This window comes from Heptranchias perlo, chromosome 24 (genome assembly GCF_035084215.1).
Source record: "Heptranchias perlo isolate sHepPer1 chromosome 24, sHepPer1.hap1, whole genome shotgun sequence".
Classification (NCBI taxonomy): Eukaryota; Metazoa; Chordata; class Chondrichthyes; order Hexanchiformes; family Hexanchidae; genus Heptranchias; species Heptranchias perlo.
Window position 1 is genome coordinate 40,825,748 of NC_090348.1, and position 13,708 is coordinate 40,839,455.

The following is a 13,708-nucleotide window of genomic DNA, read 5'->3' on the forward strand; positions in this document are numbered from 1 at the left end:
TTTGTTGTTTGTGGAATATTGCTGTATGCAATTTTGGCTATCGTATTTGCTTCAGTAACAATAGTGACTGCAATTCAAACATAATTAACTGGTTGTAAATCATTTTGGAGGCTCAAAGTATATGAAAAGGTGCTATATCAATGCTTCCTTCCTTTACACAAGAGGTATTTTCTATACTTTTGTGGACAGCATAAACTACCTTAAGGGGGGAGTGATTTCCTCTCTACTGCATGAACACTGAATTCTTTATTGCTTATGGGTTTACGATTTGTGCACTATAGAAATGCAATTTTTTTTTTCTTTCCTTATGCACCAAGGGCACAGAGGAAATTCCCCCTCACCCACAGTTAAAAAATTAAAACAAACAGGGAGGGATTTGTAGGTGTCTCAAATGCTGGTTTTTGATACCTTGAAGTCACCAAATGCAGTTAAACAAGTAGAACTGGAACTCATGCTAATGTGATGATGCTCTATCCTAGCATTTCTGTGTTCATGTGGTGAATCACATCACTGGCTGCAGCGCAGATACTATGTTTCCAATCTTACACCAACAGTTTGGTTTTCCCTCATTGACCTAGTGGGTAAATGCACTGCATAAGGAGGTACAGAGCCATACAAAGCACACACCTGGTTCAAATCCATGTCCATATTGAGGTAGCGGATCAGAGTAGGGACAGCAGTTAAAGAAAGACTTGCATTTATATAACACCTTTTCAATACCTCAGGACACCCCAAAGCACTTTACAGCCAATTAAGTACTTTTGAAGCACAGTCACTGTTGTAATGTAGGGAAATGCAGCAGCCAATTTGTGCACAGCAAGATCCCACAAGCAGCAACGTGATAATGACCAGATGTTGGTTGAGGGATGAATATTGACCAGGACACCAGGGAGAACTCCCCAGCTCTCCTTTGACATAGTGCTATGGGATCTTTTACATCCACCCGAGAAGGCAGACAGGGCCTCAGTTTAACATCTCATCTGAAGGATGGCACCATCCGACCCGACAGTGCAGCACTCCCTCAATACTGCGCTGGTGTCAGTCTCTGGAGTGGGGCTTTAACCCACGACCTTCTGACTCGGAGGCAAGCGTGCTACCACTAAGCCACAGCTGACATTTAGATAGATGCTACAATTAGCCACAGTGCCCTAGAGGTAGGGAGGAGAAACGATTAGCGACTGTTCTGACTCTGATCACCATCCAGTGACCACCGCCCCCCCCCGCCCCCCCCACCCTCCTGCTGGAAAGTGGGCATGTGTAGACACTGGATCAGCACAGGATTAAACCAATCTGTGTTTCCCTCCATAGTTGAACAGCCTACCGACACTCACAACCTGCGCTCCTCAGACTTGAAGAATGGGTGCTCGGGTGAGGTACTGGAGAGCTGCTGGTATTTGGGAACTTGACCCCCAGCAGCAGTCAATACTTTCAGGACAAGAGAAAAGTGGCAATAAATATAATATTTAAAATCTGCTTTATTTACCCGGATTCTCAGGCTGGCTTTAATTTCTTCAATTTAAAAGTTTGTCCGTCTGGACTACATGTGGTTGACCTTCAGGCTCAGAGATGTGACCCACTTCCATTGGTAAACCTTTCGTTTGTAGACTAATTTTGACCTTTCCTTCAAATCATAATATTGCACCAGACATTGATGTTCTTGGATCAGATGCTTGCACATTTGGGGATTGACTGGGGTTATGATGAGGATCACCACTTTGACTTTACCTGGACTTCCTTCCCCCAATGGTCTTCTCCACTTGCTTTTTCAAAGTTGAGCTCAAAAGAATGTTTGCGATGCTGTTGGGGCCCTCCAACCTCTCGGGTTTCCGCATGTCCTGCAGCAACCGATTGCTTCAGCTGTCTTCAGACTGGGTCAATGCATCGGAGCTAAGCATTAAAAAAAAATGAGATTTTCAAGCAGCCCAGCTGCCTTTGCTAAGTTTGACAACTTCTCGATGAACCAGACAGAAACAACCGAAAAGGCTGCAAACGGTCCCTTTATTTCCTCCTTGACAAAGTGTACATTACAACCTATGCAGTGATGATCCACGGCACGCATCCAAACCGTCACTGATGGAAATCACGACGGTATCTGCTAGATTGCATTCCTTGGATTTCCCTGTAATCAAATAACGAAAGAGGCACAATTGAGAATTTTGTACAGATAGTAACAGTTTATCAGATTAACTGAAAAGAATTAGTTTTCACTTTTTTTTTCCATCAACTGATTCAAATAACAATTGAGTGCAGATAGAAGTGGAGAACTAGAACATTGGTCTTACACACATTTCACCCTGATGATTCTTGGCAGTACAGGAAGGTGTGGAGAAACTGTACAGGGTGCGAAAGGGCAAGTTAGAGACTTTCCTTAGAACCTAATGCACATTAGAGGAGCTCCGGTTTGCCTAAGTGATTTCAAATAAAGTTCAAAGCATTTTGAGACATTTTAATGTGAAAGGCACTAGAAAAATTCATGCGTTATATTTTGGTTTTTAGTTGATCAAGTTACGGTTGTGAGGTATTTTTAATTTGTGCACAGAGAGGACAGAATTGCAGATAATGGCACTTTCTGCAGAGAGTTCTTGCCAAATTTGCTACCCCCTCCTCCATCCTACAGGAAGAAATGTGGCAGATATGGTCCAGAGATCATTCAAAATATCTCTGCACGGCATTTTAAAAAAATAGATTATGATCAGAGTGGCACTCTGAACTGAAAATCTGTATTGGTGAATTCATTGCTACAATTAGTAAATGCTACTTTTTGCAAATACTCTCTCCCAGCTTACCATGTGTACTTATGTCACACCTTGCACCCTGAGTAAGAGGGACAGTAGAGCTTTTGAAAATGCCACCCTTCATTTGGCCACTAGGAGGTGCACAAGAGTGGGATGGTCACACTTATAAATCTAGAACCAAAGAAAAGCACAGCAGACAGAGCAGATTTCACCATCCATCTTTATTCCCTGTATTTTCTTTCTCTGAATAATATTCTTTGTCTTTGAAAGGATATGGTATACGAACATTTAGTGCATTCATATGGAATTCCTTCATCTGCTACTTTAGCATACTTGCTTTAAACAGGTTCATTTCAGGATCTTTATATGTTTCTGATTTTCTTTACTTCTCTTCTTTTTCTGTTCATACAGCAATGTTTCTGATTTTTCTTTTTGCCCACCTTAGCTGAAGGCACTGGCTCACCCAGGAGTACTGTACCACACAGGCTGGCAGTCATCCCTATCCATTTGGGAGGGAAGGTAGATTGGTTCAATTTAGTAATGCACTCAATTTAATTTGTAATTACTGTCATAAATAGGTGTTAGGAATGTCAGAGGTTTACATTATAAGGTATGAGGAGGTGGTTCAGGGAATCTTGGGCTTCTCTTGCATTGACTAAAGTCATTGTGAAAATGGGACATCAGAGACACAGAAATTCTTCTCCATTAGACAGATGATTTTTTTTTTCCCCCTTTCACAACAACTTCAGAAAGCTCTAGTGCGCACACTTCAGAACAGTAGAGATGTAAAGAAAAAACTGAATACTGGAAATCTGAAATCAAAATGGAAAATACTGGAAATACACTGTAACTCAGCCAATACCTGCAAACGGAGGTGACCGGTTAATGTTTTGGATCCAAACTGATACAGGAAGGTTGATCAAAATGTATGTATATCCATGTATTAAGGGTAAAGCATGGACATGGATTAGTAACTGGCTTTGCTGAAACTCTGTTGCCCGTTTCCTAATTCACACCAAGTCCTGTTCACCCATCACCCCTGTGCTCGTTGACCTACATTGGCTCCTGGTCCGTCCCTCTCTCTGTAATCTTCTCCAGCCCTACAACCCTCCGTGATCTCTGCGCTCCTCCAATTCTGGCCTCTTGCGCATTCCCTGATTTTCATCGCACCACTATTGGCGGCCGTGCATTCAGCTGCCTAGGCCCTAAGCTCTGGAATTCCCCCCCCCCCCCACCTCTCTGCCTCTGCCTCTCCACCTCTCTCTCCTCCTTAAGACGCTCCTTACAACCTACCTCTTTGACCAAGCTTTTGGTCACCTGTCCTAATATCACCTTATGTGGCTCGGTGTCAAATTTTGTTTGATAATCGCTCCTGTGAAGCGCCTTGGGACGTTTTACTATGCTAAAGGCGCTATATAAATGCAAGTTGTTGTTGTTGTAAAGGAAAGGATGCAGAGGGTTGTCAAAGGGAGCAGAATGATAGTAGGAAGGAATCATTGAGTGGGCTGCCCCAGAGATCTGTGCTGGACCCTTTCAGCATACTTTATACATTAATGACCTGGAATTGCAGTTTCAGACCAAACTAGTTAAATGAATAGAACGCACCCAGCTAGAGGGGACCATGAATTCAAAACGGGCAGCCAAGATCTTGTGAAAGGTTGGCAGGATTTTTCCCCTGGGCTGTTTAGTGGCAAATGAAGATACAGGCAAAAGCAAGGTACTGCATATTGAAAGTAAAAATACCAAGCATGTGTACTCCATAGGTGAGACAGGACACGTCAAGGGGGAAATTGAAAGAAACCAAGGGGTTTGAGTTGACTTGTCACATACTATGTGAGGTTAGAAATAAGCAGCGCCAATATGGCGATGGGTTACACTGCCAGATAAATGAATTCCAATTTGTCGTGGTGAAACTGTACAGTGGCCCTTCCCTGGAGCACCGTGTACAGCTCTGGTTGCTGAGGGGTGAAGGAGCCCATCCAGACCATTGAGTCTGTTCAGCGGAGAGCAACAAGGCCGATCCCTGGTGTCCGAGGGGAAAGTTATGATAGACAACTTGAACAAGAGGTCTTGAGCCTTGAAAGGAAATGCCTCAGAGAGGGGGGCTTTATAAAATACTTAACAGGATAAAAGGAAGTAAACTGACACTAGTATTTCCAGATAAGCCAGGGAAGCAGGACAAGAGGGTACAGGTTCATGGTTGTTGCGGAGGTCAAATTTAGGCGCAGTGTCAGGAAGTATGTCTTTACACAGAGGACCAACAGCTGGAACTGGTTGATAAGAGGAGCGGATGAGACCACAAGACGGGACTAATTTAAGAAGCAACAAAATAATATGATAGAGTTGGTGTTTTAGATGAGATCAAATGGACTGAAGAGCCACCTTCATTCAAACCTATACTGTGTGCAAGTATAAGAATGCTAACTGCTTCTACAAAGAGGCAGCCAATGCTTTTACTCACTTTGTAAACAGTTGTTCTAACAGTTAATGGGTTGTTGAACCCATCAGCTATCGCTTTGTAACAGGGTTTATTACTGTATATTTGCCCTTTACTTGTTCTCATCCTAGTTTTCAAATCCCTTCATGATCTTATCCCTCCCTATCTCTGTGACCTCCTCCAGCTCTACCACCCTCCGAGATCTCTGCGCTCCTTCAATTCTTGCCTCTTGCGCATCCCCGATTTTAATCACTCCACTAATGGTGGCCGTGCCTTCAGCTGCCTAGGCCCTAAACTCTGAAATTCCCTACCTAAACCTCTCCGCCTCTATATCCCTCTCTCCTCCTTTAAGACACTTCTTAAAACCTACCTCTTTGACCAAGTTTTTGGTCACCTGTCTTAGTATCTTCTTATGTTGCTCAGTGTCAAATTTTGTTTGAAAATCGCTCCTGTGAAGGACCTTGGGATGTTTTACTACATTAAAGGCGCTATATAAATGCAAATTATTGTTGTTGTTGTTCTCCCCTGCCTTCTTTGTTTCGGTCAGTCCTATATAAGGACGCTCCTGCCGTCCTTTTTTCAGCTTTCATTAAGGGCCACCATACAAGATACCATCCTATTGTTTTTTTTTTATCTTTACAAGGTCTACAATGTGTTTCCAGAATTTTCTACTTTTATTTCAGGACTCCCCAAGATAATGTATGTACAATCACTGGGAACAATTACCCAAACAATACTATAAGCTAGCTGTTGATAAAATTACTCATTACTATAGAGTACATGTTAATATTTGGCCTCAAAGCATAACTAGTTCAGTTTAATAGGCAACAAAATTCCACAGTCAGACAATAGAAATATTTAGATAATTAACATTCATTTCTTTGGTACTTTAAAAAAAAATACTATTCCATACAAAAGTTACAAACACTCCAATGTACATGAGAAATATGGTACATAAACATAAATTGGCACATATACATATAATTGCACATATACATATAATTGCACATATACATAAAATGATTGTGTTAGTGTGTGTTACATGAGAAGAACACATCAATCTTTAGACGTGGTTTTGATTGAACCATGAACGGTTCATCATAATCATATAAATCACATGTTTACTACCTTGAAACACACTCCTATCCTGTGTAATTCTTTACAATATACACTTGTTAAGTCAATGTAATAATTTCTTTCCTTTTTGTGAAATTTGTGCTCGCCAAAGTGATGGACGCTAGTGTTGGGGAATTGAATGTTTTGCTATTTCAAGCACCCACTGTCGGCATCCAACACTCCCAGGTCAGGTGTAAGTAGCACTATTAGTTGGAGAGCGAAGCTCCCTCTGCTTCACCTCAAACACGTGCCTTTTACACCACCCTCAGAAGAGCAGCACCCAGTGCCCCAATGGGATATTTCCATTTCTCACAATGGTCATCCTTGTTGCACTTTTTGAGTGAAATTGCCCGATTTGGTGCCAATTGGTATTAATTAGGGGCGGCTTTGTGATGTGGACCAACCAGGAACTGGGTTGAGACTGCCAAAACTTCTTTCACGTGGGACTCTTACACCCAGCAGAGGTGAAGGGGCATTCCATCAATCTAGACCGGAGTCAGATCGTAGAGGTGACAGACAGTATGTTAACTGATCAAAGCCACCCAGGCCTCAATTTCTTACCATTTCAAATGCGATATGCCTGCAGCAGAAGTTAGTCCATAAATGTCCAGATCAAAATAATGTTTCAAATGGACAGAATAGACTCGTGATTGAATCACACTGACAGCATGTCATGGGGAAGTATATTAATCAACATTTCTATCCCTCCTCTGATTTACAGGTTAATATCAGACTGATCACAGCTGACACGTCACTGAGAGGTCTGACCGTGTTTAAAATTCCTCTTGCCTGAAGCGGTGTATTCACATTTTTTGAAATCGCACCCTAGCAGAGGCTCCCACAACATGGCTTGGAAATCTGTGTCTCTCTCTGATAATTCAGAAGACCAGGGTTTCAAAGCTGAAATAGAATGAAATAAGAATCAGGATGAGAGATATACACACACACCGATATATTTTATAAACATGCACACATGTGAGCACACACACCACAATCATTGATCAGTCATCCGTAATACAGCAACATGTAAATTATTCAAACTAATAGGACATTAACCTTTCTAGTGCTGCTGGCTCCAGGAAAGCCTGGGCTCTGAATCGACCATTTTTTAAAAAAAAACTTCAGCTCACAAATACCATGATGCTGAAGAATCTCCAAATATTACAGAATACTACTGCAATCTCGGAAGTAACTTCACTACTCCAATCTTAATAAAATTACTCTTAAAAACAATCCTAAAATAAGTTTTAAAAAATTTCTTCTGCTCTGTCTGTCTTCTCTATTTGTTTCCAATTCTCCCTTCCTCCATGTTGCCTGTTTTAACTTCAATTTTACTTTTTTATCTACACTTTTCATTTTTCAGACTTATTTTGTGTTAAAAGATTCAACTTACCTATTCTCCTGTCTTCCTGTGACTCACTAGCCGCTTGGGAGCTGGGACCCAAGTCAGTAAAACTCTGGTCCAGAAGGAAAGTTTTCCAGCCAATTCAGGGAACACTGGGTTGCGACCTGGCTGATTGGTAGAGTGACTTCTCACATTTTATTCGGAATGACGCCTTGGAGCTCTAAACTCCTGGTTCAACAACTTGCCAACTGCCCGGGCAGCTAGACTGATCATTGTCAGAGGTCATTCAAAGGTTAAAGGTAAGTACCGGAATTTAAAAGTCTTAAATTGTTTCAAAGAGGTTATTTTCCAGATCACGGGCAGGTTTGGCTTTGAAAAAAATTCTGCCTGCAATTCTCTGCTGAACTGTTGTAGGAAACATTGAAGACTGGTGAAGGAGATGGGCCATCCAATCAGAGTTCAGCTGTAGCCATTGCCAATTACTGCCTTAACTATTGCTTTAACTTAACTTCGGTACAACCAGGAAATGGATGAAATGGCATCCACCTTAAAACCAAATTTCTCCGCTCTGGCTTTACATGTGCTGGGAAAACTATTTGCAAAATTACCAAGTCTATCCCGAAATGACTACTATTGAGAATCATCGGTGCAGTTGGGGTCATTACTGTCATAAAAATCCAAAATGTTTCCAAAATAGATTGAACACTAGATGTACATGACAAATAATCGCTTAACAATAAAATAAGTCACAAGGCAAAAGTCTGATATAGTGAAAGACGAAATACTAATAGGCAGCAATATTCCACCTCATGGAACATGGAACTCAGCACCTCCTCTGATCAGTGAATTCCAATGAATGTTGATTTGGTTCATCCAAAATGTGTTCTGTAATCTCATCTGATATATTCTGATAACATTTGTATGCAAGATATTCAAAACATATGTTAATGTGATTAGTCCATCAATAGTAGCTTTTGGATAACTTCAACACCATCATCTACCCGAAGCTCAAAGTTCTTCCAAAGTCTTATTTGAGGCTGAGTCTTTCATTTTACGCTTTGTCCAGTTTCGGCAGAGTAAACTTCTTGTCCTCAGATCTCTACAGGAAATTCTTTCACATCCACATTCTTAGAGCACAACAAAGGAGGCGGAGAAGGAGTCAGCTGAACACACAGAATATGATGTGGCCGAGGAAGACATGAAGATCAAAGAGATGCAACAAAGCCCACCATGTCTAGGGAAGATTGTGGCATATACAAAAGATGGAGTACACGAGGGAGTATATTGAGGGATCCTAGGGATCAATCATAGGACCAATAGATGGAAAGAGGAACAGCGTGCATGTGCTCTGTTGCTTCATTGCACCCCCTAACTGTAGTCCCAGAACACACAGGAAGTAAACCTTAGTCCCATGTGTAGGAAGCTAAAGAGTTGGGGAGATTGTGCAAAGTGGATCCAACCATTTTCGTAAGGACATACAGACTATAATGTTTTGAAATACAGTGGGACCCATTAGTTGCAGAATTTTGTCTCACAGCCAATGTAATGTGCACGCCCACGAGACTTCGCCTCAGTTCCTCCTTAATAAGCCAGCATACTGCTCTTCAAACTTCCATAGAGTCTGCGAAGGTCACATCGATTGCCGTGCCAGGGCATCATTCAGGAGCATTAAGGTGGATGGGCCATTCCATCCCGAGTGACCTTCCCTGTGAATTCCTTGCAAAGCTCCTCACACAGGTGATGTGTGACATCTGTGAACATAAAATGTTATTGCAGTCCAATTTTCACAATTTATTTACCTCACAATTAATAATTAAAGTGACACATTTGCAACTTTTTTGTTGCACAGATTCACGTACCAGTAGTAATTTAAGAAAATGTGACAGTATTCGAGTATTTCTAGAGGGCATGCATACATGTTATAAGTTTAAAAACTATCTCCCTGATGATTCAAACAAGTTTATCCTGTTGGTAACTGAGCCATTCATACCAGGAAGCTGCCACGTTCAATTCCCAGCCTGTGTTGAGTTAGCTGATTGAGCCGGGAGGGTGTTCGGGATGGTGTTACGTACACTATAGTTGGCCTCAATAACCTGGGCTGGGAGGGGAAAATCAGACAGGTTCCTAATAACCATCCAGCGACCCTTGATGCAAACGCAAGTATGTTGACGTCAGATGAGAACAGGATTGAACTTAGCTCTGTTCCTCCTCCTTCCATGGAGGAACAGCTTGCCAACATTCACTGTTACGGCTCACACATGAATTATAGCTGCTTCAGTGAGATATTGGTAGGCACCTGATGCTTGTGGAAACATACCTTAGCCTGTGGGGGATGGAGACATTTTATGAGTGATAAAAAAAAGCTATATATTGAATACATTAACTTGAGCAATAATTTTTTTTTTACACTTACCATAAACATTTTCTATAGTTGTTTCAAGTAAGAGTTTTGTATCGATCACATCTATGTCTGGCTTTCTTGGCCATGGCAGTTTTTCTTCAGTTTTCTAAGCCGTTTGATTAAAGTGAGTGTAACTGGGCAGAAAAACAGGCAGAGATCCGTTACACCAGATTTCCGCCCGTTTAGCAACCATTTTGTACTGGCCCTGGGAGTGCCTGCCAGTTTACAGTTAATTCATTAATGGTGCATTTGAACATCTGCACAATTTCATGGCATTTACACGGCATAGTGTTCCGTTATCTGCCTGCCCGTGTAAAACAGGTTTCCAGGGCTGATAAGGTACGCGGTTTCTGTTAAGTACATTGAAAGATCCCGATAATAAGATTTGTAGCAGCATTTTCAAACTATTTCTGAACTTATTGCCTGGGGTTTTTTTTTGTTTCTTTCTTTGTTGGTAATGCAGCCAAGTGTTCTGGCACTGCCATTTGTTTCTTGTGTGCCCACAAAATTAGGACAGTGAGTTTCCCCAGTAAGAATCCCCTTTTGGCTTATGTTTTTTGGAAGAGGAGGAGGAGGAATGCCAGGCAGCTCAGGCTGCAACCAGCCTGCTGGTATCTTCCCACCCACATTTATGGGCGGAGGTATAACTACCTAGCAACAACTGTGCAGAACCGCAGACAGCCAGATGCAGGGCTGTAGCATCCACTGCAGGATTACCTGCAGCTTACATACACCAATGGCAGTAACCACCTCAAATCCCCTACTTCTATCCTCTTCTAGGCATGCTGCATGCTGTCCTATGGGGAGTGTGTCCGAGAGTAGCAATCAGGGTCGCACTGTTTACTACCACATCATTCTGCACCACCTCCACTTTGCCAGCTATCAAACAGGGGTTTGGCATTGTGCTGTCCCGTCACTTGTTCACACATTCAGTATCCCACCTCTGTATTTATCGTACCAGCCTGCCTTGTACAGTAAGGTCTTCTGCGAATGTTGAAATATGCATTAAAAATACCATCAGATTTTGGAAAACCCACCAACATTTTCATCCCCATGTGCAGTGGCAACTCTTTAAATTTACTCTTTTAGCCAGTAATGGGCTGCTTACACACAATTCCCTGCCCCCAGACCCTCTGGTGAACTCCCAACGTGAGGCCCAGTATGGACAGGAAACTCACCCACACTATGTAAATGAAACTGGGCTTGCAAAATCAGGCTGGGTCAGTACACCAATGATTAGGTGGGGTCAGTACACTAGTGATTAGGTGGGGTCAGTACATGAGTGAACAGGTGGGGTCAGTACATGAGTGAACAGGTGGGGTCAGTACACTATTGATCATGTGGCATCAGCACACTAATGATCAGGTGGGGTCAGTACACTAGTGATCAGGCGGGGTCAGTACACTAGTGATCAGGCGGGGTCAGTACACTAATGATCGGGTGGGGTCAATACACTAATGATCATGTGGCATCAGCACACTGGTGATCAGGTGGGGTTAGTACACTAGTGATCAGGTGGAGTCAGTACACTAGTGATCAGGTGGGGTCAGTACATGAGTGAACAGGTGAGGTCAGTACACTAATGATCAGGTGAGGTCAATACACTAGTAATCAGGAAGGGTCAGCACACTAGTGATCAGTTGGGGTTAGTACACTAGTGATCAGGAGGGGTCAGCACACTAGTGATCAGTTGGGGGTTAGTACACTACTGATCAGTAAGGGTCTGTACACTAGTGATCAGGAGGGGTCAGTACACTAGTGATCAGGTGGGGTCGGTACACTAGTGATCAGGAGGGGTCGGTACACTAGTGATCAGGAGGGGTCAGTACACTAGTGATCAGGTGGGGTCGGTACCCTAGTGATCAGGAGGGGTCAGTACACTAGTGATCAGGTGGAAGCTAATGAAGTACTGATCAAAAAACGTTCAATTGGAAAATCTAACTCATTTTGTCAAAAAAGCAATCTTGTACCCAGTTCAGTTCTGATTCTGTTACCTCACTTTTGTTAAACCACCCCAGTCTATATTGGTCTGAATAATCCCCCATTAATACAATACTGTCTTCACATACCCTTTGTATTTTAGCATTTTATCCTCAAGATGCTCGGGGGTCGATACCATGTCCCTGTTGTTAATCCTATCCCATGCCAGCTTGTTAAATTGAGCCAAACAATTTCATCTGAGGGCTAATTCAGCACGTCTGCACTGTAAGGGAGCGTGGGTTGGAGGATTGGTACTACAGAGTTGTAGCCCTATCTCCGACTCATGACCCCTTCGAGCACATCTCCCCACAGGCAGCGCAGAATTGATGAATTCACCCTCCTCTGGGATGGCAATTCATTTTCTTTGTGGATTGGGTTTTATCATTTCACATATCTGTGCAGAGAGGGTTAGAGCTTGAGAACATGACACCACATGTATGTGCAGTGAATGATATTATTCTCATTTGGAATTAGTTTTCAATACAACTGAAATAATTTGTTCTTGTGATTTGTTACAGCACTGTCAACACTCATTAACGATATAATGATTTTTCACTATGGTGTTAGCGTTCAGAGTTCACGGGAATGAAAAGGGAGAAAATCTCAAAACACATGAATCTCAAATATTATCGCAATCAAAATCATTGATGAAATCCTGAGTGTTGGCAGCACTGAAATTAGGCAATGAATATACTCATTCCCGTTTAATGTTATAAATTAGCATTACTTTCTATACGAATACTTTAAAATAGTTTTTGGCTGTTCTGCCATTACTTGATTTAATCGGTGCTTTGGGGCTCTGTGAATAAGTTGGCTTTGGAATTTTCTTCCACTCCTTCTTTTTAGCCAATTTGGTAGTTGATTCTTTCCTCACAGCCTTATTCGTCGAGACTCTGAAATTTAATAAGAAATTGTATGATCCATCTATCTCAATAGGCTGGCAAAAATACAGCAGCTTTCTAGTTAAAGGAAGATTGCTGTTATGAACAATTTCAGTTACAGATACCTTGAACGGTCTCTAACTGTGCTACAGCCACAACTCTGAAGTACCAGCAGGTATGAAAAATAATTTAAAAACAACCTTATATGCTTTTGCATACAGTAAATATGTTAAAAAATCAAAATACAATGTGACCTCAACTATCTGCTCTCCCATTGTAGATTTACCCCATTACCTACTCTCCCATTATAGATTTACCCCATTACCTACTCTCCCATTATAGGTTTACCCCATTATGTCTCTCCCAGTATAGGTTTACCCCATTACCTGTTCTTCTATTATAGGTTTACCCCATTATCCATAGAACTATAGAAAAGATACAGCACAGAAGGGGGCCATTCAGCCCATTGTGTCCGCGCCGGCCCGAAGAACAACCAGGTGCCCATTCTAATCCCACCTCCCAGCACCCGGTCCGTAGCCCTGCAGCTTACAGCACTTTAGCTGCAGGTCCAGGTACTTTTTAAAAGAGTTGAGGGTCCCTGCCTCTACCACCAATTCAGGCAGCGAATCCCATACAGCCACCACCCTCTGGATAAAAAAAACTTTTCTTCATGTCCCCTCTAATCCTTCCGTCAATCAGCTTAAATCTACGTCCTCTAGTTCTTGAACTCTCCACTAGGGGAAACAGGTACTTCCTGTCTACTCTATCTGGGCCCCTCATAATTTTGTACACCTCAATCAAGTCTCCCCTCAG

The 13,708-nt window shown here is 42.2% G+C and overlaps 1 protein-coding gene across 2 annotated transcripts in view; it reads right to left on the reverse strand.

Moving 5' to 3' along the window:
- Positions 1-1,475: 1,475 nt before the first annotated feature.
- LOC137341881 (uncharacterized) overlaps positions 1,476-13,708 on the reverse strand; it is a 76,994-nt gene continuing 64,761 nt past the window's right edge. For both annotated transcript variants that reach the window (XM_068005385.1, XM_068005386.1), the window contains 2 exons: positions 12,789-12,907; positions 1,476-2,119 (listed from right to left, as the gene is read on the reverse strand). In XM_068005385.1, coding sequence (XP_067861486.1) covers positions 2,025-2,119; positions 12,789-12,907 — 214 coding nt within the window. In that variant the 3' untranslated portion in view covers positions 1,476-2,024. The remainder of the gene's footprint in view (positions 2,120-12,788; positions 12,908-13,708) is intronic.